This window comes from Cynara cardunculus (genome assembly GCF_001531365.2).
Source record: "Cynara cardunculus var. scolymus isolate 2C chromosome LG 12, CcrdV1, whole genome shotgun sequence".
NCBI classification, from domain to species: domain Eukaryota; kingdom Viridiplantae; phylum Streptophyta; class Magnoliopsida; order Asterales; family Asteraceae; genus Cynara; species Cynara cardunculus.
This window is the reverse complement of record NC_037539.1, coordinates 36,357,706-36,384,518: the sequence shown is the minus strand read 5'-3', so window position 1 is coordinate 36,384,518 and position 26,813 is coordinate 36,357,706. Positions and strand designations below refer to the sequence as shown.

The 26,813-nt window shown below is 37.2% G+C and overlaps 3 protein-coding genes across 7 annotated transcripts in view; 1 reads left to right on the top strand and 2 right to left on the bottom strand.

Annotated features, from left to right (window-relative positions):
* Nucleotides 1-15: 15 nt before the first annotated feature.
* On the bottom strand, nt 16-1,257 carry LOC112523646. The gene has a single exon (XM_025133326.1). The coding sequence runs from the start codon at nt 1,230-1,232 to the stop codon at nt 144-146; it is 1,089 nt and encodes a 362-aa protein (XP_024989094.1). The 5' UTR covers nt 1,233-1,257; the 3' UTR covers nt 16-143.
* Nucleotides 1,258-1,997: 740 nt separating this feature from the next.
* On the top strand, nt 1,998-7,918 carry LOC112522359 (RNA-binding protein 42-like). 2 transcript variants are annotated; one of them, XM_025131447.1, is made up of 6 exons: nt 1,998-2,413; nt 4,075-4,252; nt 5,308-5,405; nt 7,218-7,314; nt 7,430-7,515; nt 7,583-7,918. In XM_025131447.1, the coding sequence occupies exons 1-6, from the start codon at nt 2,141-2,143 to the stop codon at nt 7,634-7,636; spliced, it is 786 nt and encodes a 261-aa protein (XP_024987215.1). In that variant the 5' UTR covers nt 1,998-2,140; the 3' UTR covers nt 7,637-7,918. The 2 variants fall into 2 exon arrangements, with proteins under 2 accessions (XP_024987215.1, XP_024987214.1); XM_025131446.1 differs by having other exon boundaries at nt 4,072-4,252.
* Nucleotides 7,919-8,797: 879 nt separating this feature from the next.
* LOC112523439 (exportin-4-like) overlaps nt 8,798-26,813 on the bottom strand; it is a 49,582-nt gene continuing 31,566 nt past the window's right edge. Inside the window, exons 21-34 of one of the 4 annotated variants that reach the window (XR_003070265.1) lie at nt 25,767-25,838; nt 16,588-16,659; nt 16,410-16,474; nt 16,180-16,282; nt 15,956-16,087; nt 13,766-13,909; nt 13,446-13,553; nt 13,310-13,360; nt 11,008-11,085; nt 10,809-10,922; nt 10,286-10,482; nt 10,026-10,095; nt 9,674-9,954; nt 9,333-9,576 (exon numbers count right to left, since the gene is read on the bottom strand). Coding sequence is in view for 3 of the 4 variants with exons in the window: in XM_025133035.1 (XP_024988803.1) it covers nt 9,388-9,576; nt 10,026-10,095; nt 10,286-10,482; nt 10,809-10,922; nt 11,008-11,085; nt 13,310-13,360; nt 13,446-13,553; nt 13,766-13,909; nt 15,956-16,087; nt 16,180-16,282; nt 16,410-16,474; nt 16,588-16,659; nt 25,767-25,838 (1,395 nt within the window). In the remaining variant the exon portion in view is untranslated. Of the gene's footprint in view, nt 9,577-9,673; nt 9,955-10,025; nt 10,096-10,285; nt 10,483-10,808; nt 10,923-11,007; nt 13,036-13,309; nt 13,361-13,445; nt 13,554-13,765; nt 13,910-15,955; nt 16,088-16,179; nt 16,283-16,409; nt 16,475-16,587; nt 16,660-25,766; nt 25,839-26,813 lie in introns of those variants that run through there. The other 3 variants (XM_025133035.1, XM_025133036.1, XM_025133037.1) reach the window with 3 other exon arrangements.

The window sequence follows — 26,813 nt, the reverse complement described above, 5'->3', positions numbered from 1 at the left end:
GAATAAATGCCGAATATGCTGGTGCATGTATATGAATATTTACATTTTACACCCCTTAAGTTTTATTAAAAATTAAAGAAAATATAAAGTCATCATTAAAAAAGTCAAAGTAAAAACATAAAGGAAGTCAACAACAAAAATGGTCAAGGCTTTGCATGGGGTTTGGCGTCGGCGGACGTCCGGCGATTCTTGTTATGACCCTTTCTAGGGCTATCATTAATTTGCCTATTTCCACATACAATTTTGACCTCAATACCGTACACTGTCCCAAAACACGTAAAAGCCCCATCACCGTCGGAATGCCGCCGATTATGCTTCCGGCGAGTTACCTCCCTTCTTTTCGACGGAAATCCATCCATCCACCCTCTCGCCACCGCTTCTTCCATCGTCAACTCCTCTAATATCGAACTCGCTAAGTCATCACCGTCTACATTTGAACGATTTTCTTCCCGTGGCGGCATTGCCACCGACATCGACGGCACTGGTCGCTGCATCACCGGCCGTCGATGTTCTTTCGCCAGCTCTGCCGCCACAACCGACGCCGATGGTCCAACGTCTGAACAAACCTCCGAACCATACACAATCGAACCTGCGGGATTCACCATCGAACCATCGTCTTCGTCATCGTCATCGTCATCGTCATCGAGGTCCTCCACAGTACGAGACCGCCATAGTTGTATCTTCTCTTGGATTTGGATCTTTCTTTCTTTAGCCTCTTCGTCATCCTCCTCTTCTTCATTCTCTCCGCCATTTTCACGCGATGGAAGGTTCTTATCCGTTGATTCGCCCAAACAGAACCCCATGTTAAGTATCCCATGAGGTTCACCGGTGGGGCGGCGAACCTGAAGGGTTACAAAACGGTTTCTCTCCATACTCGGCGAGATCAAATCGATCAACGGAATTTTCACGATTCCAGCTAATATATCCCGGAACCACGACACCGTGTAAATCTCGACAGTGAGAAACGAGTTTTCCGAATAGAGTTGCTCCTCGTCGAGTCGGAAGGATAGTTTTTCATTCCAATAAGGATTGACATGGCCTTTAGGATCGACTTGGGTGGTGAGTTTCCGGTTAGGGTTCAACCAGGCGACGGCGTAGGTTTTCATGGATTTGGAGATACGGGGGAGGTCTTCGGCGGAGATGAGGTTGATTTGAAGGAGGTGGGAAGGAGAGGGCTGGAGGGTGGTGGCGGAAGTGGAGGAAGCCGGTGGTTTGGGTATGGTGTCTTCCATATTGCTCCGCCGTACGTCGGGAAGAGCATGGGTGATTTGTTGGATATGGCAGAGAGACAGAGAAAGATGGTGGTTTGGAAATTGGTTGGTGTTTTTTATGGACCATTGAAATTAATCCATGGAAGACATGAATCCATGCAAAGTTCTGCCTCATTTTTAACGTATCGAAGTAGCGGTCGAATAGTAAACGAACGGAAATCTTTCTGTTCGTGTCCGTTCGTTAACATGTTGAACGAACGGGTTAAACGAAAATAAATAAACGGACATCGTTACTTGTCATTCAATTAAATATCACACACCAATTATCCATAGTTTAAACATATATAAAACAATCACCATTGACCAACCATCATTATTTGAAAAGTGAAAAAGTAAAAATTTTAAATAAGATAAAATGATGATAAAATTTAAATAAATTCTAGAAGGTTAAAACTTAAATAACTATTATTTGAATTTTTTCAAACTAAATAAATAAAAAATTATATATTAAATTTAATATATAAACGAACGAATATGAATGAACACGAACATAAATAAACGAACGAGATTCTTGTTTATGTTCGTTCATTTATTAAATAAACAAACTTTCATCCAAACAATTTACAAACAATTTGCTGAACGTTCGATTTGTTTACACGGCAGGGCATATGACGGGTTATGTGTGACACCGATGATGAAGATGTATTACAATTATGCCTTTCAAAAACTAAGAAAGCAGCGCTACGGCGTCGTATTCTGTAAGGAAGGAACCTTTAAAAGGATATGACGTGGCACCATCTTCCGGCGGTGATCATCTTTTCATCTTCTGGATGCTTCTTGGTATTGGTTGAGAAACAAAATACAAGGTCCTTGAATTTCTACGGTGGAAATCTGCCGGTGAACGGAATTCCGGAGAATTATAACGCCGGATGTCGGCGATGAATACAAATCAATCATCATCATCATCAACGGTATCTTCATCTCAATTCACCTACTCCAACCCTCCTTCTTACTTTCCCATGCCCTTCCACCTTCAGCAACCAATCCCCACGACATTTCCGTCTGCTACACCAGCACGACCACCGACTGCGGAGGCGCCGGTTTCATTCCCTGCTCCTCCTGTCAATGTGCCAGTTGTTGTTCCTTCCGTTTATCCTACCCCCGCTTCCGTCCCAGGTGTGTACCTGCCTCAATACCAGCAGGTAATTCATCATCAACCACCCGTTAATCTGCATTATTGATTCTGTCTTTTTATTTGCTTTCAGAGTCAATTTAGAGAGTTTTTATCGCTATTTGTATATGTATGAAGTTTAATTTATGAATATATTATGTTTCAGTGATGAACTTGAACATTTTTATAGCCTCTCATTGGTGAAGCTTTCTTAATGGAAGATCATAAATGTTCATGTCTAAATGATATGTATCAGTGTTGTTATATACATTTGCTTATATAATATCTGCTCTTATTGTAGCGGTGATACGAATAGGAACTGGCAGAAACTTGTTTACAGTTCAATCGTACCTTTATTCTCGGAAATCAAGTTGTTGAGTTAGGTTAAAGGTAGTTTTTTGACCAATCAACTGAAAGTTACAGCCGAAGCAGAAAACAGGAAATCATATTCAACCAACAGTTGTTGAAGTAGATGGCCACATGGCGGAGGATTAAAGAAATCTGTGTTATGGAAGGTTGATATAAATAATCAGCGACCAGAACTTATGAAGCTATGCTTTTCATGTATCACTTTGTTGCAAAAACAAAAAAATTGAACACTTTGCATTGTGGTTTGTGTGAAGTATGCTAACATTTTCTTTTTTAGTAAGTTGTCGATCCTAGTTTATTTTTGTTCCTTTAAATAATCATTACTTGATGTTAGAAATATTGGTATTGGCCAACAAGTTCATGTATTATTGTCTTTACGGTTATTTAGACGTCATGTCAATAGTCACATATGTTTATTTAGCTATGTGTTAATTCAAGGGTGTGGATCTCTTTTCCGGACCCCAGGACAATACGCCAGCATGGTAGTCATAGCACAATTACACAATATCGTGCCAACGTATAAGTGAGCCATGATAATGACGCCTTCCCATCATGAAACATTTTCCAAAGTCAAGTAAGTTCAAATGTTGGAAGAATGAAAGTAAATTATATTCAGTCATAATATTTACCCTTTTAGAGTGACAATTAGAAGATTATTATCCTGCTGCTTCTTTTCTGTTGAATTTTATTAGAGTATGAAAACTTTTTTTTTTGGTTCTGTGACGATCTATTTCTTTTTGTGGGTTCACCACCTTCATAAAGAGGAAAGTCAAAAATTAGAAAAGAGTTGGTATGTTAAGCTCGCAACAGATCCATATATGTCAACTTCTTAGGCTTTATTAATCCGTCCAAAAGAATCAAAATCTAATCATTGGAGGGAACATCAACTTACTGCATTGTGTTCATGGTTAACACCAAATCGAAGCAACAAAGTGCCTTACTTTCTCATAGCTGAGCTCAACGTAGGGGTGACTGTGTGGGCACTAACTGTAAGAGGCACCAAGAGGATATAGTATAAGAGAACATTGGATGTATAACCCATTGTTGATAGAAGCGAAAAGAAGCTAATCTTATTGGTTTTTGTTTTATAATCATCTTGTTGGTGTACTCTATTGGTTACATGTGCTGTTTGTGCTATGCCAAATGCTCTAAAGCTTTGTATCTAGGGCTTATGGCATGCACCAGGTTCTTGATTGCCGTCTTAAGCGACAGGGCACGACATTGAAAACTGCTATGCACTATGCACCTGGATAATTTTGTATGGTAGCTGACAGCAACTTATTGGTACATTATGATGAGCGAGGATGTGTTGTTTGTTAGCAGGCACAGCAACTATTCCAAAGGGATGCCCAGACAATTACACCTGAAGCTCTGAAAAGTGTAAAGGCTGCACTTGCAAGCAGTGAAACAGAGCACAAAGCAGAAACGAAAAAGAAAGCCGTACCTCGCAAAGCAGCAGGTCAAGCTTGGGAGGATCCTACTTTGGCCGAGTGGCCAGAAAGTATAATCACTTATCTTGTCACCTCTATTTTAAACTGACAACTATAACACATCTTTTGAATAATCATTTATCATTTTTAAAAAAATTCATAAGTGAAAACCAAACAAAACAAGGTACATTATCTTGCAACCATTCAGTAATTTCAAAATCTGGGTCAGTGGTAGATCCATCTTGGATGCTCTGATACTGTCTCAGTTCGTTGTGCAGAGCAATCTGCTATTGCAACAAATGGTACTCTGACCATTACACCTTAGATGCTCTTTTTGTGTTGTATTTTAGGGGTTTCAATATAAATGTGCTTATCTATAGATGTCTTATCATATCTATTTCAGTTTTCACCTTTGTTATGGTTTTCAAATGTATATCACTGTTACTAGTACTATGCTAGAAATTTGAGACCGAAGTGTTCACATCTATTAAAACTTGACATCCAATGTGGAATGACCTAAGAAAAAAGAAGGATGCTTGATTGGGGGGTGTACTAAATGATAAGTATTGGTTCTTAACATTGTGGACTTGCTGCCGAATGAACATAATAGTATAAAGTTCATAAACTTGACAATGGAGGATATAATGATGTTATGAGCTTAGCAAGAATAGGAGGCCACCAAGGTATGTTCTTGGCCATAAGTTTAATGCTGTAGTTCTGGTGCTGGCTGTGTAGTAGGTTTTTGGGAGTGGGTGTGGGAGGTGGTAGGGGGAGGAGGTATTGGAACTACTGTGTGAATTTTTTTCTTCATAAATGCACTACCACGTTTACAAATTATGGTCGAGGAACAAGGTGTGACAATCTATTTGTCAAATAGAACTTATTTTGATGCTTATTAGAAAATCCCAATGGTATTATAGCTTCAAAATTAAGTCTGTTACACAAAAGGTACTAGACAAGTCATAATAAATGGCATTTGGTTAATAGTACTACAGTAATTAAATAAATAATTATCATCAAGCTTATGGTCTTTTGCATATTGGAAGTATGGATTGTATTCATAGATTTGCTGTCATCCCTTTGTGGCTCTAGTAAGGCTGTTTTTGATGATCATAATGTGTTGCAGATGATTTTCGTCTATTTTGTGGTGATCTTGGGAACGAGGTGAATGATGATGTTCTATCGAAAGCATTTTCACGATTTCCTTCCTTTAACATGGCCAGGGTAAGTCTCTTTGTTTAACTTTAGACAATATGATAAGTTGTTATTTGGTATACATGAGCTATTTGCATGTCCTCTTCAGATGTTTGTTTGAAGTCATGGAGCACTGCCATATTTCCATTATGTAAGGTAGGATTCTCTTACATGGTTGTCAGTCACCTATCACATTTGGCTATGTATTATTAGTTCAAAAGATGTTGGTCTGAATCTCTTTCACCTTGATTATTATATTCGAATGTATCTAGCTTATACCCTTCTGTTTTCTTCTTACTGCTCAAGGGGATAATATGATATCTGCAAAGGCTGTTGTAGTCAAATTATTGAAGTTGTACTGGATTAAGTTATCTTCTTCTTTGGAATATGGACATTAGGTGGTCCCAAGCAATAGTTTTGCTACTATCTAAAAAGTAAAGGTACTATTATTTGTAGTTGAAATATTGTGATATTCTGTACATTTCTGTAAAAATAGGTCAACGCGCACTTGTTCTTACAAAAGTCAATTGGGAAGTGTCAATGAGAGTTCAAATATTTGCTAATTACTTGCACTCTTGCAGGCTATACTTTGTCTTCTTTTCCTACATTTTTAAAGTGGTATTATATCTTTCTCAGTCAAAAACATGCAAAGGATGAAATTCAGGAGGGATGTCTCTCACAGTATGCTCTTTGTTTGCATTTGGTTTGGATCTTATTGCCCCCTCCTACTGATGATATTGCTTGATAATGTCACTTGACAAATCTGCATAGCCTACTGTCAAGTTAGGACTTTTGATCCTAGACACTAAATGAATAAAATAAATTTTCATATCGTTTATTTTTGAAGTATATATAATTATGTACCTCAAAACTTACACACACTACTCACATTTGGTGAGATTTGAACCTTTGAGACCGGTGCCGCTGGGCTCTTCCGGTGCCGTTGGGCCAATTACCCTGTGGTGATTTCATATTTTGATGGGGAGCATAGTCCAATTTTCATGCTGAGACAATGAGTAGATCATGAAGAGTGTGCTTTATATGTTTATTTACTTATATGTGTACATATAGATACACATACATACATCTAGCATGTTGCTATTGGGCAGCAGGAAAATAAAAAGACTTACAAATACAACATACCTCGTCATTGCAAAACTAACATAATAATGTTTTACTCGTCGTGTGAATATAACTTGGTTGATTTGGTGTTTGTCTTTGCTTGATACGACAAAGAACTTCTAGATTACAAATATTTTGCCCTTCCTTGAACAAGTAGAGTGTTGGATTTGCTCATTTGCAGCCGTAATATGTTATTAAGATCTACTGTGGAGATTGATAGTCGTAGACTATTTATTTGCAAATGGAATCTCTCTCCGAAAGCAAGGATCATGCGTAAGTTTTAGTAGAATTTTGGAAGTAGCGACTTGTTAGTTACCCAGGAGCGCAGGCAATAAGTAAAAAAAATAAAGCCTGATCACACGAACAGGTGTATAATCGTATCCTTGGCATTAGTGGTTGAGTGCGAACATTTCTTACTATTGTGTCTACTTGTATGACCTGTTTGCTACTTGCCAATATTTCGCTCTGTGTTTTACCTATTTCCTCACATCGTCTCTGTTGAATTTTCCTTTTTACTGTATCTGTTGCTTGTTTGCACGCCCTCTCACTTGTTTCTTGTAATTTTGTTTTACAAACTGGGGTTTTCACGGAAACAATCCCTCTATCTATGGGGAGGCGGGGTCTGTATAGATCCTAACCCCAGACCCCAAGGGATTTGCTGTTTATTCTATTTGTGGTCAGAAGTCTATGTTTATAATGTGTTTCATGTGACGGTATCAGGTGGTCAGAGACAAGCGGACCGGGAAGACCAGGGGATACGGATTCGTGAGTTTTGCGAACCCCACTGATCTGGCTGCTGCTCTTAAAGAAATGAATGGTAACTTTTTTCATCCCTTTGTCTACTTAATTCTGAAATATTTGATGTTCTGCATTCTGCTCGGGTTTCTTGACTTTTTCTTTGGCATGTCGTTGTTGGTTTGTTTCATGGTTAGGAAAATACGTCGGAAATCGCCCAATAAAACTGCGTAAGAGCAAGTGGAAAGAGAGAACAGATTTCGAGGCCTTAGAAAAGCAAAAGGTAATTTTTCTGTTTTGATTTCTGGCATCGTCTTTTAAAATTGCTTATTGTAATCTTTTTCTCGCAGCAACGTGAGCTGAAGAAATCGAGGATTCCCAAGAAGAGTGTCCTTCACAAGTAAGTCGTAAGCAAGAAAGACCGCGCAGCGGTTCGTGTGGGTTTTAATTACCATCTAATTGATTGTTACAAGTAGTTCTATCGTCTCATTATGTTGAAAACTTCCTTTTCTTGTTACTCTTTTAATTCCAAGTTAGGGTTGCAAACTCAATTCTGTAGTTTGATGAGTCTACTTAAATGTAGGCTCGAGCTCGATTTGAGAGCTATGACGGTTTGTGAATATCCACAAAATCGGGTTGTCGTAATTGAATTCGGAACCTCGAAGCTGAATGGTTGACTGATTCAATCAACAACTTAAAAACATCTATTAGAACTAGATATGATACCAAGTACGTTGCGTTTTTATGAAATTTATTTAGTAAGCTTTTGGTCGTAGTGGTATTTGGTAATGAATCTTTTAAGGGTTTCAACCCATTTGGTAAAGAGTTAAACGGTCTCTCGAAATTCATAACGAAAATGTTATGAGATTGTTTATGCATGGGTTACGATGATATTTTTTTTAAGTAGATAGATGTTAGATCAACATATATCTTATTGCTTCCATATCTCCTTCCAAATAGAACATATTGAATGTTTTCTTTTTATTAACCTGGATATCCAATCCCCTATGTGAGCTGACTAATCCTAGGGTGACCATCTGCTTTGCAAATAGTCCGGAGTCACCGCATTTGAACCTTCGTGGCCATAAGGGGATTTTTAATTTCTTCTTGGATTTGAACGTGAGGTCTCCTGGTACTTTTGATCTTTGGAGCCAAGTTCAAACCAATTAGGCACCACTCTTATGGTTACATATTGAATGTTATGTTTTTAAGCCCAAGTATCATTGTTCAATAAAATTTCTTCAAATCATTCAATTTGTTACATAAGAGTCCCATAACACCTTGGAATATCGCACAAACCGCATAACCCATTTTGTGTTACAGTTTGCGACATGGGCTTGTTTTATACCGTATTATACGATTTTCAATTACTAATTGCACTTCACTGCATATTAGCATTTACTACAAATTTATAATTAAATTACTAATAATGTAGTAAAACAATTACTAGTAAACATTGGTCTAAACGCGACCCAAGTTTGCAAACTTCTGTAACGAAAATGTGAGGAGGGCGTGTGAGTTTATTTGTTCTATTTACCGTACATAAATATTATATACTTAAAAAAAATGGTTCCAAATTTGTCATCAAATCTTTAAGCACCAAAAAACAACAAAATATGCACCATATCAATATTCCCTTAATTGTACTTGGTTTCAGTGACAACAATCATTTATTTAAAACTAAAGACTTGATATTATCATTTGAGTTCCATTTCTAGTTTTCAATATTTCAATCACCAAAACAAAAATACAACCAAAGATGTGGGAAGCAAATTCATTTTGCTTGCAACTAATACCCTAAAATAAATGTCTAATGAACACTTCTAACTTGCCTTCAAAACTTTTTCAATCCCACATTTGATGACTTCGTTTTGTTCTTTTAAACGATCAACAAACTCGCACACTAACATCTCAAAAGAAGCTTAAGCTCACAACCTAAAAGTTGTAACAACTCGATACTATTAGGCAAAATGGCACTTGTAGGCTGTACATAAGAAAAGCCAACTAAAAAATGTGAAATTTGAGCACGATCCATCTGGTATGCGTTTTTCTGGCATTTCCCACGAGAACCTATAGTCTGAAAGGACTTGGGTTGACTGCCATTGGTGGGGAGAGAACTATGGGGAGTTAAAACTTCATTCCCTATGAGCTATCATCAAATTGTTCGAAGAAAGCCACGAACATCAACCAGGAATCGGTTTAGATTCTTTCTGAATTTTCTCATGTTTGAGCGGTCAGCTGATGGAGAGAGATCGTCTGAGGTTGTTAGTGAGTGCAATGCGCTAGCCATCCTTGCTTTGAATATTGAATTTGGTTGCCTTTCGACCAATTCATTACCTAATCTCTGTATGAATTATCACCAAGAAGTTAGAGCCAATTCATGTCGTTCCTAGTTTCTTCACTTTTAGACAAATCCAAAATGATGACAAGTGTTCTTTTACCATTTTTAAGATGATTATGGTATTCAACACCTTTAATTTAACTAGTCCCAACAGGTCCATGCAAAGTGCCACATCTACATGGACCAGACAAACTTTAGGCCTTCCGGCCAATGGACGTGGCTCCTAAAAAGTAACCTTGAGGGCCCGCTTAATTGGCAAATAAATGCTAGGCCTTGGTGCTCCTCCCCATAGGTCGCCAGTTTGAGTCACCTCAGTGCCATTGGGGATTTTCCTGGCTGTTATCTTCAAGGTCCCATGGGATTAGTCGAGGTGCGTGCAAGCTGACCCGAACACCCATGGTTAAAACAAAGAAGGTAAGTTTACTTTGAAATTACAAATGGTAGATAGATACCTGGTAAAGACCATGGTCACAGAGGATTAATGGAAAAAGAGCATCAGCTGCAGCTCCTACAAGATCCGTGCTGCAACAATGAAAAATTAAGACTTTATCATTAGTATGAGAAGGAAAGCCCTCAAAGGTCTTGTTTCTACAGAAATCACCAAAAATCAGGGATGCATGGTTGATGCTGTTAGCTTTACCTCTGCTCTTCAGAACATGCTATGTTGTAAATATTTAATACGATAAATTGACACCACAATGTTGCTTCTTACCTGTAATCCTCAAAGAGGATTAGTTGCAGCAGCGATCGCAAAAATCTACTAAGAATACCATCTTGAAAATTTCCATTAGCATCCTTATAGCTTGTAGCATGTGGACCTAACCCATCTCTACCACCAGCTCTTTCCTTGTAGTGGTAGAATGCAAGAGCTCTCAGAGAACTGAGGCACATGCCAACAATTTCTTCATCCTACAGGATATCAGCCAAAAAGGCACCATAAAATAAGTCTCAAGTCTATCATTCAGAACCTCCCCTTAGTTCATTCGCAGCATAAATATCACTTGCAAATGAACAACTATGCACAGTTTTTTTGGTAACCATGGGTGTCTAGGCCATCTTGCGCGCACCTCAACTAATCCTATGGGGCTCGCAGATAACCACCAGGAAAATTCCTAGTGGCCTTGAGGAGACTCGAGCTGGCGACCTATGAGAGGAGCCCCAAGCCTAGCCTTTATTTGCTGGCCCTTAAGGTTAAATGTGCATAGTTTTCATCGATTTAAATGAACATTATTTACCTGGTGATGGAGACCGAAATCAAGAGTTCCTGAAATATGACCGAAGGCTTCATGGTTTAGTTTGGGAATCATTTCGGGATACACCTCCAGCATATGCGACAACAGAGCAAAGTGCTATTCCAAAAAAGGATATAAGAAAGGTGTTAGACCTTGAAATAAGAATCAAGCTACTTATCCATTTACAAAGTAGCAAGCTTACATCATAACAAAGCTTAGGATACTTCAGCATATCTATTGTAATCAGAGGGCTAACAATGTGAACCCCAACATATATAACCTGCACGCAGACAAGAAAGTTAGTGGTTTTGTTTTTAGTATGATGAAAATCACAGGTGTCCAGTAAAAGACGTACGGGATAATGACACTGGGATGTTATTTAATGAAGCGGAAATACATGCTAACAGTTCAACTGAACAGCCCAATAACCAAGTTGAGTTGGATGTAGGCATTACTTTGCAGTCGCCTAATTTAGATCAAGGTGAGCGGGAAAATGAGTATTTCTCATGAGGTATCATGATGAGTAATTGTAGGAAATATAAATAAGACTGGCATCTACAGAGTTTTTTATATTTATAACTTCTATTTTATTTTTTTACACAATTACATTACCTATAATTAGGGTGCCCATTGTCTCGGGTCATCCATATGGACTGAGGCTGGGCCAACCATGTGTCTAATAGACTACCAGTTGGCAACTGCTGGTTCCTGCACCACCTGACAAGTGTTCTACGAGGAAGGCACTCTCACGTTCTAGAGCTATTGGAGAAGTCTTATGTTTTTCAAAATAGTTTATGATTCGTACCATCTGTGTTCTCGAAGATGATAAACAAGTTGGATATGATCGACCTCCATACCTAACTTGCGGGAGGAGTGAAGATTCTCTGGAGATTTCCTTAATCATATGAAAGATCTTGTGGATCAAGTAAATTAGGGAGTTATTCCTAATTTCAAGTATTCTTTAATTTAAAAGATTGTTCCTATCCTTTCCATAGTTATTTCAGAAAGATATGGAAAGGATTCTCCATCACTTGTATAAATAGATGTGCTATTGTGTTTTGTGAAGCAATAGGAAACATATGAAAACCTTTGACGTTCAACCCTAACTCGTTTCTTAGTATTGAAACTTGTCTTATAAGTTGTTGACTTTGATTAATTGAACATTGTTTAATTGAGTTTTGGGAGTTTACCAACTTTGATTGTTCGATGATTACATTTGAATATTAAATTGCATATGTTGCACCATTATTTGGGATTTTACCCAACTTTGATTGTTCATTGTTACTTGGACAATTTATCCATATGTTTGCATAATTACTTAAAAATACATGTCATTGGGATTGATTTAATCTTCTAAGTTTTAAATCACGAAAATGGTGATTGTGTCACTTTGAATCCATGTGTGTAAGGGTCACTTGTTGTTGGTAAGTGAGAAGTTTTAATGTTCTCACATTTGAACCTAAATGAGCATGAACCGAGTTAATGTTAGGGTCTTGTGGTGGTACTCATGGAGTCATATACGGGGAGCATTGGGGGTCTTGCGGCAGTGCCCATAGAGTTGTATACGGGGACCATTGGCTTTTTGGGTGAAACTCATCTAGAGAACGAGTATGCACTAGGATCATTTTAGGGTGTTGTAGCGGAACTCAAAAGAGTCGTATACAGGGACCATCGATCTAAGGTGAAACTCGATAACATTGACATGTGACTTACTTTTGTCTTTACGCCACATTCAAGGGAAACGGGTCTTTCCTGTCATGGAAAGACATAATTGACATTCAATGGAAACGGGGACCATTGATCTAAGGTGAAACACTACTGATATTTAGATGGGTTCTTCAATATTTTGTACAATAACTTAGAAGCTCCTTGTAACTAGAATGCACGTAGCTTAAGAGGTGCCCGTATTACATTGCTCTTTAGGATATAAACACTCCTATATAACCTATATGAACAAAAGGTCTCCCTCATCTGCAACTATTTAAGTAAATAATCTAAGAAATCTAATCAAGAAATTTCCTGTACATAATCTCTTAGTATTCATGCAAGTTCTTTCATCCATAACAAGAAAATCAAGCTGACTTAGCACTAAGAAAAGTAATCAACTACCAAAAAAGGACCTTCGTTGCAACCTACTGCTGCTGTCAAATTAGTCAATCTATCACTGCTTTACTTCCAGCTCCATATCACAAAGTCTTGATTCGGGCACAAGAGACAAAAGAATCATGACCTGTCTCTAATTGTGAGTCATATGGTAACCTGAATCAACTTGAAACAAGTCTGTATTTCTTTCTCGATGTGACAGTTACATCAATAATTGTAATAATACCATGATAAGAGGGTATTTACATTTAATAACATTTGGGAAACAGTGGCACTACTGTAAGCATGCATATAAGCATAAGATATAATGTTCTAAAATACAGCACAACAGGCAAAATGTCCTCCCAAATTGGGAAACTTCATACATACAATATATATAGAATGTGAATATAGCCATATACCTGAGAAATGCTTGTTTGCTGATCTTCACTAGTAGCTGATGAAACATCAACCTGAAAATTTCAATGTTCTTTGAATGTTCATGTAAAATCTTATCCATCAGAAAATAGCTTGGCCAGGCAATGTAGAATAATGTACCATATCTTTTGTGCATAGTTTTTGAAGCAGCTGCAGTAGAGCACGTAAATCCTTGTATTTTTCATCATTTGCTTCACTCAGTAAACTGCTTGAAACGCTTACAGATATCTGGAGAAATATAGGCAGTGATACAAAGTTAAAAACAAAAAGACAAATGAAGTATTATGTGTCTTAAGGAAATATTTTGGCTCCTATATCTAATAATTACTTTCAACACTGGCAATGACATTCTTTTGTTAAAAGCATTTCAGGTTTATGTGATGCTACATTGCTCTTGTCAACAAGACTAAATTATGAGGCACTGATGATAAAGTTGATACCTTGCCAATGTTGTGGGAAGAGTAAAGCTGAAGCAGATGCATACAGAAGTCAATAACCAATGCAGTCTCATGAGGCTCTAGGTATATGATTTGCCCCTCCACCCAGTCAACAACAAGCTTAAGTAACAGATAGACAACTGCAGACTAGAAATATCCAAGAATCAGCACATGTAACAGTTTACAGCAATGAAATATAGGCTCGATATAAACGATTATTGTATTCAAATTAACGCCTTACTCGTCATCAAGTCATAAAATCTACGATCCCTACTAGTGAGAGGAAGTAAATTTAGCAGAAGAAACATAAACCAAACTGCAAAAGTACTACAGATCAATGAAAGAAGATAAACTAATGTTTTACTTGTTCATAGATAACTCTAATTTATTAGAGTTTTTCACTAGTCACAATATCAATAAAAACTTGTTATTAGAGTATATCAGCTTCTATCTCAGTATTTTGAGCCCTATTTAAGTTGCAGACATCTGTGTCTGGGTGGATAGGTGGTGTTTGTCTAAAGATTTGAGTTGAATTAAGTTGTTTTGAAGTAAAAATGGATGCTGAACTTCGTAAGAGTATGTATTGGCTGACTACTACATCATTCAGTGCTGATCTTGTAAATCTTTTTGAAAGAACATACCCGAGGAAAAGACAAACTTTAGTAAGGGCACACTAGAGAGTTAGCAAAGAGCATTTCAGCAACTGTGGCCTAGCCATCTGATGTTTTCTTATTTGGGCCTCCAAATAAAAGGCAAAAACAAGGGAGAGAGCAACTCTTGGAGGGAGAACTATCCTGGGAACTTCTTTCGGATTAAGAATATGACTTCGAGCAAGAAAAACTGAGATGACACAAGAAGTCATAAAAGCACAAAAAGACTTGGATTTTAGTTTCTATCTTGCATATAAAATGTAAGAATATTAAAATAACTTTCTACTTTTATTGGTTTTTCTTAGAATTTGTATATGCACTCCTGTATCCCGAACTTTTTGGAATCCCTAGATCCAGTATCAATGTATCCTGTGGCCTGTACCCCAATACCTGTATCCTTGCATCATATGTTTCCAACAGGCAGTTAATACCAAGGGTTCATATCTTCCAAAACAAACCAAGTAAATGGCTATCCAAGCATAATATACCAACAACAAGCTAGATCCAGGGCAATATAACCATAAGCAAGCTAAAGTAGTAAAGCAAGTAACCAGACACGAGATTTAACGTGGTTCCACTACCATGAGGTAGTGGAAGCTCACTAGGTAAAAAATATCACTTGTACTAATATACGAAAGGGGGTACAAAGCAACTTACAATGGAGATTGATCAACAAAACTAGTAGAAAGCCAAATGGAGTAAGCTCTCCTATCCTTCTCTCTAGCTTGGAAGAACACATAATTTTTCTTCTAAGAACACTAGACAAAAATTTGTAACAAAATGGCTTATATATGGCAAATTAGAGCAAGGGGGGAGAGGGGCCAAAAGGGGGTGTAAAAGCCCAAAAACTGCCAAAGAAATCAGCCAAGAGGGGTCCCTAGAGGTCTGCGCAAATCTGCGTATGGGACCTCCAAGTTACATATCCACCCTCGCCAAAATTGTACTGAATGCCCCTGATGCCCTACGTGATCTGTCCAACGTGATGGTCAGGTCGTGCAATCCCTTGCCCCAGTCGTAAAAGGTGTAACGAAAGGCCACTATCCAATCCAAATAGCCCTATGCGACCATGGCTAGCATAGCCTAGGCTGCATAGGGCTTTGTCCCCTGTTCTAGCATCCATTTCTAACAAATACTAGCACAAGACTAATCCTACTAAGAAGCCATCAATACCTAATTATCAGCATCAATTTATCTTACATCCCAACCCCTTACAAAGTTGCTTACTGTCTTCAAAAACATTAATCTTGCAATATATTGATGAAACTAATCCTCCCAACAAACGATACCTTGATCCTTAACTCACTCCAGTCATAAAAAAATTATATATTCACGTAAAATTTGAGACAACCGCAAGAATATTGGGCACACATGTCACCTTATGCAAATGAAAAATTGTCCATGATAAAGACATAAAATATTTAAAGGAAGCTGCAATAAGTAACACCCGTGTCCATTACTTGATTTTGGAGAACCAGTCCTTCCAAAATCAAGTAAGAGAAAAACAGTTACAAAAGCAGAATAAACATATTAATACAACTAATACCTCATCCTTGTAAACCTCAATAAGTTTAAGAATTGACTGCATCACAGAAAATCCCATCTCATATACTGCCTTCTGTGTCCGTGGTTCAGAAGCACTGGAAGCCCCTCGAAGTCGCTCCAATAAGCAAGTAACCTACAGAAACATCCATGAATTTTAAAAAACAAGTTCTTTATGGAGACTTTAGAGTTTTTTAGAAGACTACATTTATTGATATTTTCTCTTACCACGAGAATAACATCTGGTTTTTGAGAAAGACTCTTGATATCTTTCTTTCCACATATATCATTAAGATAAATAGTCATATGACTTGTGAGATCCCTTATGTACCTTTCAAAAGTTAAAACCAAATATCAGAAGACATGGGTTAAATTTCTAGTCTGAGAACCAAACTCTTGGGATCGTTGGGTGAGGATTGAACAAGATAATATTAAAAACAAAATAAGAGTATACTTACTTATTTGCTTCCACTGAGTCTCTTATGCCAGAAGCTGAAAGAACAAGGGTCTGAGCCAGGGAACGCTGCAATTATACAGGTAAATGATACAAGGAGTTGGTAAGCATCATTGGTACCATTATTTAGGCTCGAGGAAGTATATAAGCCCTTTGTCAGGACATCATTTCTTCAACCATACCTGGTGACTAGCATTTAATGAGAATAGCACTCTTTCATTGGTAAAACAATGTGCTAGTTCACGCCATGAGTCCTGCAGTAAAAAAATTATCCGTCTCTGTTAACTGTTTTCAGAAATTAATATGACATTTCTGATTATTGGTTTAAGAAAGAACACGGAAACAAATAGCATAGAGAAGCTCAAATTTTGAATTCACCAAAGTTTTTGATGTTGTATCTCGATAATATCTACTCAAGTATTGACATCTAAATGAAAGTATAACCAATTTGGAAAGAATTTAAGCAACGGTTATCTTCGGTGCATTAAACAATATAGAAATCAGATAAATATGATTTCGCAAGAATGAGAAGTAGGTAGCTACATATACTAAATGTCTTCCAGTGGCAACTTCTCTCTGATAACCTTCTCAGGTAACTGCCAAAATCCAGAATTGCAAACAGTCTGCCAATGACACTCAAATCCAAGAATGATGGCTGCAAGTTACTTAATAGTCTACCAAAGACATATCTGCAGGTTTCACGTAACTTCCATACCAGATGTCCATACAGAATCAGATTTCTCAGAAAAACATCACCTCAATCAGGGATTGTGAATAAAAAATGTCAGAGATTGTTTCTCTTCTTGAGCATCCACATTAGGGATTGCTTATACAATTGCTTATTGCCACATCAACACTTTTCATATATGTGGCGCAGATATGTATAAGAAATTATGGTAAAGGCAGTTGTTTAAGTTCCACAGTGGGATTACTCCTGGTAAAAGTAGATATACAAATTAATAGCAAACCTGATAAAATTACAAATAACATGATCTAGTACAAGTTATAAATAAATAAAATAAAATATGCAGTGATATAAGAAAAATAATATAAAAAATAAAATTTATCTGTAATTAATTTTAAAAATGATAAAAAAATACCTTAAAAACATTTTATTAAATTATATATTATCGATCAATTAAAATAAAATGATTTATTTAAAGAATATTTTACTAATTTATGTTGATCTACTTTACAACTGTAATCATATGTAAACCAACAAGGTGAAGGTCTTCTCAAAAACAACCTATCTACCTCTTGAGAGAGAGGAAAAGTCAGCATACATCTCCCAGGTGGGAATATAGCGGTTCGTTTGGTTTGATCTAATTATATCTAAACCAGCACAACCCCCATGTAGGGGCATATATATATATATATATATATATATATATATTCATAAGACTCAGCATGTTGATGAAAACATCAAAGCTTGCTTGTACATTCCTTTTGTAAGGATATCAGCTACTTGTAGCATGATTGGAACATATGACATGCATATCACTCCATTCTCTAGCTTTTCTTAGATGAAGAACGATTAATTTATACTCCTTTAGTCCTGTCATGATGCATGGGGTTATTTGCAACACTTATGGTAGCCTTGTTACAAAATAATTTCATGAGTCCATCTAATGGTAGTTGTACCTCCTCTAATACTCATTTCAGTTGAATTGCCTCACATATTCCATCCGCAATTGCTTCAGCACTGCTGTGAGACACTACATTTTGCTTTTTACTATGCCATATCACTTGATTTCTCCATACAAATTACCGGTATCCACTTATAGATCTTCTACCAGGACCTCCCCATCTAGAAGAAGTATGAAAGAATATTCCTTTTCCAACAAATCCCTTGAAATATCTTAGGATATGGGAAGCTGCATTTATATGAACCTTCTTAGGAGAGTGCATAACTTGGTTGATTAAACTGGCAGGAACAATATATGGCCTTGTATGAGACAAGTAGATTAACTTCCCAACCAATCTTTGATTAGGGTCTATAGGCATGTCAGTTAGCTTACAAACTGTCTTATAGGCATGTCAGTTAGCTTACAAACTGTCATGCTCCTACTAGAAAACAGGTTAAGAATATATTTATGCTGGCTTACTATGATCCCCTTCTTTGATCTTGCAACTTCCATTCCCTAGAAATACTTAAATAATCCCCTTTTTTATCTCAAATATTCTGGCTAGACTTGCTTCAAGTTGTCTATTTCTTTGACGATGCTGCCATTGACATATACCAGTAATGCAATCATCTTCCCACTTTCTTCCTTTTAAAGAATAAGGTCTGATTAGTCACCCTTGAAAATATCCTTGTTTCACTGAACTTTTAAATCTTCCGATCTAAGCTCAAGGTCATTGCTTCAACCCATAAAAGTGCATTTCTCAATAGGCAAACTTGGGATCCAAATTCAGTCTCAAAGCTTCGAGGAGCTTCCATAAATGCTTCAACTTTAACTTTTCTATCCAAGAAATCATTCTTCACATCTAGTTGGTGTAGCAGCCAAACTAGGCTTACTGCATCAGACAATAGGACCTTACAGTATTGAGTTTTGCCACCAGAGAAATTGCATCAATGTACTCCAAACCATAAGTCTAAGTGAAACATTTTGCTACCATTCTTGCCTTGTATCTTTAGAGCGTTCCATCCAAATTGCACTTGACTGTGAATACCCATTTACATCCAACCAACTTCTTTCCAAGACAACAAGCTACTTTACCCATGTCCTCTTCCTCTTAGTAGCATTCACTTCCTACAAAACTGTTACCTTCAATTCAGGGACTAGAAAGGTGCATGCATAGATTGGAATTTCCACATGATTAATGAGATAAAACAAGAGAAAGATGGAGAAAAAATCTAAAAAAAGACAGAGTTAGACATAGGATACTCGATGGTGCATTTTCTAACACCTTTTCTAAGGGCTATTGATATATAAGACTCAAGATCAAGAGTGCACTCAAGGTTCAGAGGAATAGAATCAAGAGCCTTTGAACACTCATTGTTCGGTCGATAGTTGGAAAATTCATGAAAACACATTCTATGACTAGTTTAAGGACTTGGCACGAGGAAAGAAATGTGAATACTGATTTCCAAAGCTTAGAATGCAAAGAAATCTTAAGATTGCTTGCTATGGCTTCAAATTCACTCTGAATATGCTTAAATTCTGAGTTTCCAGAGTGGCTCTAGAATGTTTAGGGTTTGATCTTATATTATTGATTATTCCAAGGCTATTTCATAAAGAACGGGAGGAAGAGAGCTCCCAACCACCTGCTCTGAGGCGTGCATACTCCATGCACATTTCGAGTTGAGGTGTTCAATTCTAGGATAAAATACCCTTGCCTTTCCTAACTTTCAACTTGCAAATCCCCCTCTTTGGTGATATTTGGCTTGACTGAAAAGTCATTTTTAGTCGTAAAATATTTGGCTATGATCCACTGATCAACAACTCTGCATGGTAACTAACTAAATCAGCTATTCTAGCAATTCTGACTTTCATGCTTTCTTGCTATTGACATCCTTGGGCCTCCAAATTCTACTTACTCATATTGCATCTTATGACATGGTTGATTGACTATGCATATGTCTGCTCTATGCACTCACAATCATGTGCATACCCATATGTATATGTACAGTTACACGTTTACCTGATTCTCAGTAATCAAATTATCATTAACTTGGTTCCAATCAATAATTGACTATAATCTTGATTCAAAGGATAACTTAATTAGCACAAGATAATAGCATATTTAAGTATTCATACCCAATAATATTTGTATGGATATAAACATTCGTGATATTACATCCAAACCCACCTCTCCATGTCCATCAAGGGAAACATACTATGACAAGATAACGGCTATCCTTAAATCCGAGAACCATGACTCTATTCCATATGTATATATTCTAGAATCATTAGAAACAATGAAACTGGTTTCTACTCCAATTGCACTATGGGAAAATGTAAAAATGTAAATGATTATGTATATAATCCCATAATATTAGTGATTGTAGGCAATCCCATAAAATCAGGGATTCATAGAATAGTTTCCTTTTCTTTCCCTTTGCCTTGTGTATTTATATTTTATGCTTCTCTGTGAAGAATGAGTAAGAAACACAGCAGAATTCCTAAATATGTTATGGTATCAGAGCTATCGAAGCTTGGGAAGCCTTTTTAGCCTTCATAAACCTTCTTTGAAAATTTCATAGGCCTTCATTGCCTCTTTCCTTTGATTCCTTTTTTGTGGCCTTCGTTGCCAACAATTCCTAACCCAACACCGAAAGAATGACAGAACCTAAATCTAAATCTGCCATAACCCATGTTTCTCAACCAGGAGATTTATAGCACATCCATGCTTCATACCGATTGGATGGAAAGAACTATCTCAAATGGTCCCAACTAATTCAAACCATCCTGAAAGGGAAGGGAAAAATCAGTCACCGGAACAGGACCAAACAAGAAGATCCCAAGTTTGAAGCATGGGATGAAGAAGATTCCATGATCATGGCGTGGTTATGGAGTTCTATGATTCCTGAAATAAGTGACACTATGATGTTCATGGCTAATGCCAAAGGGATCTGGGATGCAATTCAGCAAAAGTACTCTAAAGCAAAAGATGTAGCTCAGGTTTATGAAGTAAAAGTCAAGACTATAGCAGCAAAACAAGGAAGCAAAATAGTAAACGAGTATGCCAATCAATTAAAATCATTGCGGCAAGAACTCGATCATCATAGGGAAATCAAGACTAATTGCTCTGAAGATGCGGCGATACTCAAGGACTTCATCAACAAGACAGAGTTTATGACTTTCTTGTAGGTTTAAACTCTGACTTTGATCAAGTGAGGATTCAAATCCTTGGAAAATCTGAAGTACCTTGCTTTAATGAAGTGGTGGCTATCGTTAGAAGTGAGGAGAGCAGGAGAACCTTAATGCTTGAGACCCCTCCAATTAATGGCTCGGCAATGGTGGCCGAAAATGTCAAGATAAGGAGGGAAAATAGAACCAACTACGAATCTGGATCCGGGAAAGGTGATCAACTCAAAACTCAAAGTCGAGATGGGTTATGGTGCACTTATTGCAAAAAGGCACGTTACACCAAGAAGAAATGTTGGAAGTTACATGGCAAACCTCCAAGCCAAGAGTGGGGGCAGAAAAGTGCAACGGCTAGAGAAAAAGGACAAGCCCATGTCGCAATCGACCCGACCCCAGAAGAAGTCAAACAAGAGCCAACAAAACCTTAATCAAGAGGAAGTGGAAAAGGTCAGGTCATTTTTCAGCACTCCGGAAAAACTTGATACTCATTCCCAGGTACTTGTTCTTTAACCTATTCAGGTGAGCATCCTTTTTCATTTGGATTTAATGTCTCAGGTTCAACCCTAAAATACTCCTGGATCATTGATTTGGGAGCAACTGACCATATGACTCACTCTTCCAAACACTTCTCCACATACTCACCTTGTCCAAGTAAAAAAAAATTGCCACTGCTGATGGAACTCAAACCACCGTAGCCGGTATAGGAGATATCCAACTCAACTCATCCATTCTTTTAAAAAATCTTCTTCACGTCCCAAAATAATCTGATTTCCGTACAGAAACTAGCACGAGATTTACCTTGTCAAGTGGTATTTTGTGACGAATATTGTTTGCTTCAAGTAAAGGATTCAGGAAAGACGATTGGACTTGCTAAGGAAAATGATGGTCTATATTGTCTTGAGATGCCAAAAAGTACCAGATTATCTCACTCTCTCGTATCAGAATCTGTTCTTTTCAATAAAGAAAAAATCATACTTCATCATTGTCGTTTAAGTCATCCCTCATTTAAGATTATTAAAATTATTTTTCCTTATTTCTTTAAGACAATTGAAGTTGAAAGCCTTCATTGTGAGGTATGTGAGCTTGCTAAACACAAGCATACCCCTTTTCCTATCAGTGATAAAAGAAGCAACTCTCCTTTTTATCCTATTCACACTGATGTTTGGGGTCCATCTAATATTTCCAATGTGTCGGATGCAAGATGGTTCGTGACTTTCATTGATGATTGTACACGGGTTACTTGGGTGTTCTTATTAAAACATAAGTCTGATGTTAGCACTATCCTCCCTAATTTCATTTCGATGGTAAAAAATCAATTTGGAGTAGAAGTTCAAAAAATAAGATCCGATAATGCTCGAGACTTTTTCAATCAGACTCACCTCTGAATTTCAAAAAGAGGGAATAATTCAAGAATCTTTATGTGTTAGAACACCTCAAAAGAACGAAGTGACAAAGAGGAAAAATGGGCATTTATTAGATCAAACCAGAGCATTATTATTTCAAATAACGTTCCAAAACATATTTGGGGAGAAGCAGTGCTCACAACAACTAATCTTAAAAATAGACTCCATACCCGATTTCTAGGACTCAAAAGTCCTATGGATGTACTTTCTTCCTTTTATCCAAATGTGTCCACTTCCAACAATCTTGTACCCCGTAATTTTGGATGTATTTTATTTGTTCACGTCCATAGCCAAGACAGAAACAAACTTGGTCCTCAGGCTCTAAAGTGTGTTTTTTTGGGATATTCCTCAACCCAAAAGGGTACAAATGTTACCACCCCCCATCTATAAAGTTTTTGTGTCAAGGGATGTAACTTTTAGCAAAAACAGTCCCTACTTCACCCAACCTTATCTTCAGGGGGAGGATCAAAAGGAAGATAAGGGTGGCTTGGAAGATCTTTTACTTGACTTATTTATATTAGCTTCCAATTCTATCCCTGAGCACTCCCCAAATACTCCTGTTATCCATGATCCCGAAATAGTTTCACCAGCTCGTGAGCCTATTCCATCCCAATCTCACTCAACTCCTATCCCCGAGCCTGAACACTCCTCAAGTACTCCTATTACTCATAACTCTGAAACAATTCCACCAGATCGTGAACCTATTCTAGAATCCGAAATCCACTCGGTTTAGGAAGAACCTGGTATATATACTCAAGATAAAAGAAGAACATGAATCTGATACTGGTCCTTCAAACAAGGTAACAATTTCTAACTCTACACCCTTGCAAAGCGTAACTAATCTCAAACAAGTGACCAATCTCTGCCTACTGCCGTTAGAAAGGGAACAAGAGAATGCACAAAAAGACCATTGTATCCCTTATCACACTACACCTCTTTCCAAGAATTCTCTCCCACCTACAAAGCATTTCTTGTCAACCTCAACTCCATTTCCATTCTTACAAATTTATCTGAGGCATTATCTAATAAAAATTGGAAGAAAGCCATGAGTGTGGAAATGGAAGCACTTGAAATGAAAAAAAACTTGGGAGTTGGTTAAATTGCCGGAAGGAAAAAGGCCAGTAGGATGTAAATGGGTTTATACAGTGAAATATAATGTGGATCGGTCAATTGAGAGGTATAAAGCAAGACTGGTAGCCAAGGGATAGAAGCAGACTTTTGGCATTGATTACTTTGAGACATTCGCACCTGTTGCAAAAATGAATACAGTAAGGGTAATTCTATCCCTAGTTGCTAATCTTGATTGGGATTTGCATCAATTTGATGTAAAAAAATGCATTCTTGCATGAACTTGATGAGGTATCTATATGGATGTTCCACCTGGTTATGGAAAAGGAACAAAACCCAATACAATCTGTAAGTTAAAAAAAGACACTATACGGAAAACAATCTCCTCGAGCATCGTTTAGGAGATTTACCGGGGCTATGTTAATTTTGGGATATAAACAAAATCAAGGGGATCACACTCTGTTCATCAAGCACTCGAAAACAAGAAAAATAACAATGCTACTGGTTTATGTGGATGATATCATTGTAACAAGAGATGATAAAGAAGAGCAACAAGCCCTGAGCCTATGTCTAGCCAAAGATTTTGAGATCAAGACATTAGGAAGACTGAAGTATTTCCTTGGAATTGAAGTTGCTCATTCAAGAAAGGGAATTTTTATATCCCAACAAAAGTATGTTATAGACTTGCTCATGGAAACAGGTCAAGGTGCGTGCAAACCTGCTAGTACTCCTATAGACCCGAATCATAGACTGGGAAATGCAGAAGAAGATGCAATTGTGAACAAAAAAATGTATCAATGGCTTGTGGGGAAACTTATATATTTGTCTCATACCAAACCTGACATAGCTTATGCTATAAGCATGGTCAGTCAGTCCATGCATAACCCAAAGGAAACCCATTTACAAAACGCAAACCGGATTTTACAATATGTCAAAGGAGCACAGGGGAATGAAATCTTGTTTGAAAGAAATAATTGTGTAACTCTTGAAGCATATACCGATGCAAACCATGCTACCTCATCAGTTGACAGTAGATCGATAACAGGGTATTGCACTTTTATCGGAGGAAATCTTGTGACACGAAGAAGCAAGAAGAAAAGCGTGGTAGCATGTAATGTGCTGAAGCCGAATTTCGGGCGATGGCACATGGTATATGTGAATTATTGTGGCTAAAAATTATCCTAAAAGATCTAAGGATCAATTGGGAGAGACCAATGAAGCTCTATTGTGACAATAAGTCAGCAATAAACATAGCTCACAATCCAGTTCAGTATGATCGAACAAAGCATGTTGAAATTGACAGACATTTTGTCAAGGAGAAGCTAGACAGTGGCTTAATCTGTACTCCATTTGTGCCTACTCATGGACAACTAGCAGATGTTTTCACCAAAGGACTAAGTAGACCGATGTTCAAGAGAATTTTATCCAAGCTAGGAATAGGAAACTCCCACTCACCAGCTTGAGGGGGAGTGTGGGAAAATGTAAATGATTATGTATTTAATGTAGGTGTAATGGGATACGATTATAATCCCATAATATTAGTGATTGTAGGCAATCCCATAAAATCAGGGATTCATAGAATAGTTTCCTTTTCTTTCTCTTTGTCTTGTGTATTTATATTGTATGCTTCTCTGTCAAGAATGAATAAGAAATACAGCAGAATTCCTAAATCTGTTAGTACCTAATCAAGAATCTTTGGAATCTCCTGATATTTTTTGTTAGGTGACATGCAAGAAAGAAGAACAAGACACATCAGCAAGGTGGGGAAACCATTTAAGATTCGCAGGGCCACAATATATTCCTTCAGCTCAACCAAAAGCAAAACGCGCTTTTGTTGGTAAACCAATTGACAGACTAGGATATTCTATATGTAATCATGTTCGGATCATTAGTCTCAACAATAATCGAAAGAGCCCTGGAATGTTTTTTTATTATGAAGGATATATGAAGTCCGGTAAAGAAAGATATTTACACAAGCTATTATTAAATCATGTGGAGTCTGTAAATTGCACCGTAAAATTAAAGATTAGTTAAAGTTAATATAGATGTCTCATAACCAAACAAAAAAAAGATGCTAACCAAGGTGACAAGGTATGCACAAATATTTTTCCGCCGGACAACTCCACCAAGCAACTGGTAACATGTGAGTGCCTGTCAGACACAAATGAAATGAATATATTACCAACTTAACTTTCTGTCAACCTTAAATTAGAATCCGTGATGTTATCGATTATTTTGGGATGCAAAACTTGAAAATATTAACAAGCATCTGGAGATCAAGTACAACCTAGGCTTTATGAACGAAATGAAATTAAAATATACCTAGCCTAGGTACAGAATTAAGTAATTCATTGGCAGTATCAAATTATCTCTATGTTGATAATGGGAACAGATAAAAACAAGCACCAGGCCCCTTTTTGATCGTCAGCAGTCTCTAAATTTTCTATGACAAATAAATAACTTATTTTCTCCATCTACGAATGCACCGATCAGATAGAGTTATCTATGATAACTCACGTGTCATTTTACCTTCTAATCAAAACACAATGCTGCTGATTAATCGTTGATTTATGCACCATATTCCCAGCTAATGAAAAATCATTCAGTCTTTCTAAAGCATATGTTCTACCATCTCCATGACTAACCACAATATCCAACCTAAACCGAAGTTACTTAAGATGCAAGGCGCAACAGTCCCTCTCAAGCCTAGGTGCGAACTGTGAGGCACGAGGCACCTGACAACATGCATGCCTCATGAAATTCACATGCATATATATAGATATGTATACATGTGCGTATAGAGATGTGTGTATATACATTGTTGGAGTATATGAGTTGGAATGGGATTGCTATTGTCATGTATGTATATCAGATTAGCTAATCCCTAGAATTATAGAGTTATAACTGGAGAAATATATTGTAACCTATGTGCATAAATAGGCTTATTATGTTCATTAAATAAATTAGATTCAACTAGCTTACATATATAGATATGTATGTGTGTGTATATGTATAAAATAAAAATGATATATGTTAGTTGTAAATAGCTATAGCTTAGGGATCTGTATGTAATTTATTATTGCTTATTAGTCCCTCTCTAATCCTATAAATAGAGGGCTCATCTAG

Excerpts from the sequence above, each read along its gene's own strand:
- LOC112523646 (XM_025133326.1), bottom strand. The coding sequence starts at position 1,232 with ATGGAAGACACCATACCCAAACCACCGGCTTCCTCCACTTCCGCCACC.
- LOC112522359 (XM_025131446.1), top strand. The coding sequence starts at position 2,141 with ATGTCGGCGATGAATACAAATCAATCATCATCATCATCAACGGTATCT. Across the intron at positions 2,414-4,071 it reads ACCTGCCTCAATACCAGCAG|CAGGCACAGCAACTATTCCA; the intron begins GTAATTCATCAT and ends GTTGTTTGTTAG. Across the intron at positions 7,516-7,582 it reads AGGCCTTAGAAAAGCAAAAG|CAACGTGAGCTGAAGAAATC; the intron begins GTAATTTTTCTG and ends TTTTTCTCGCAG.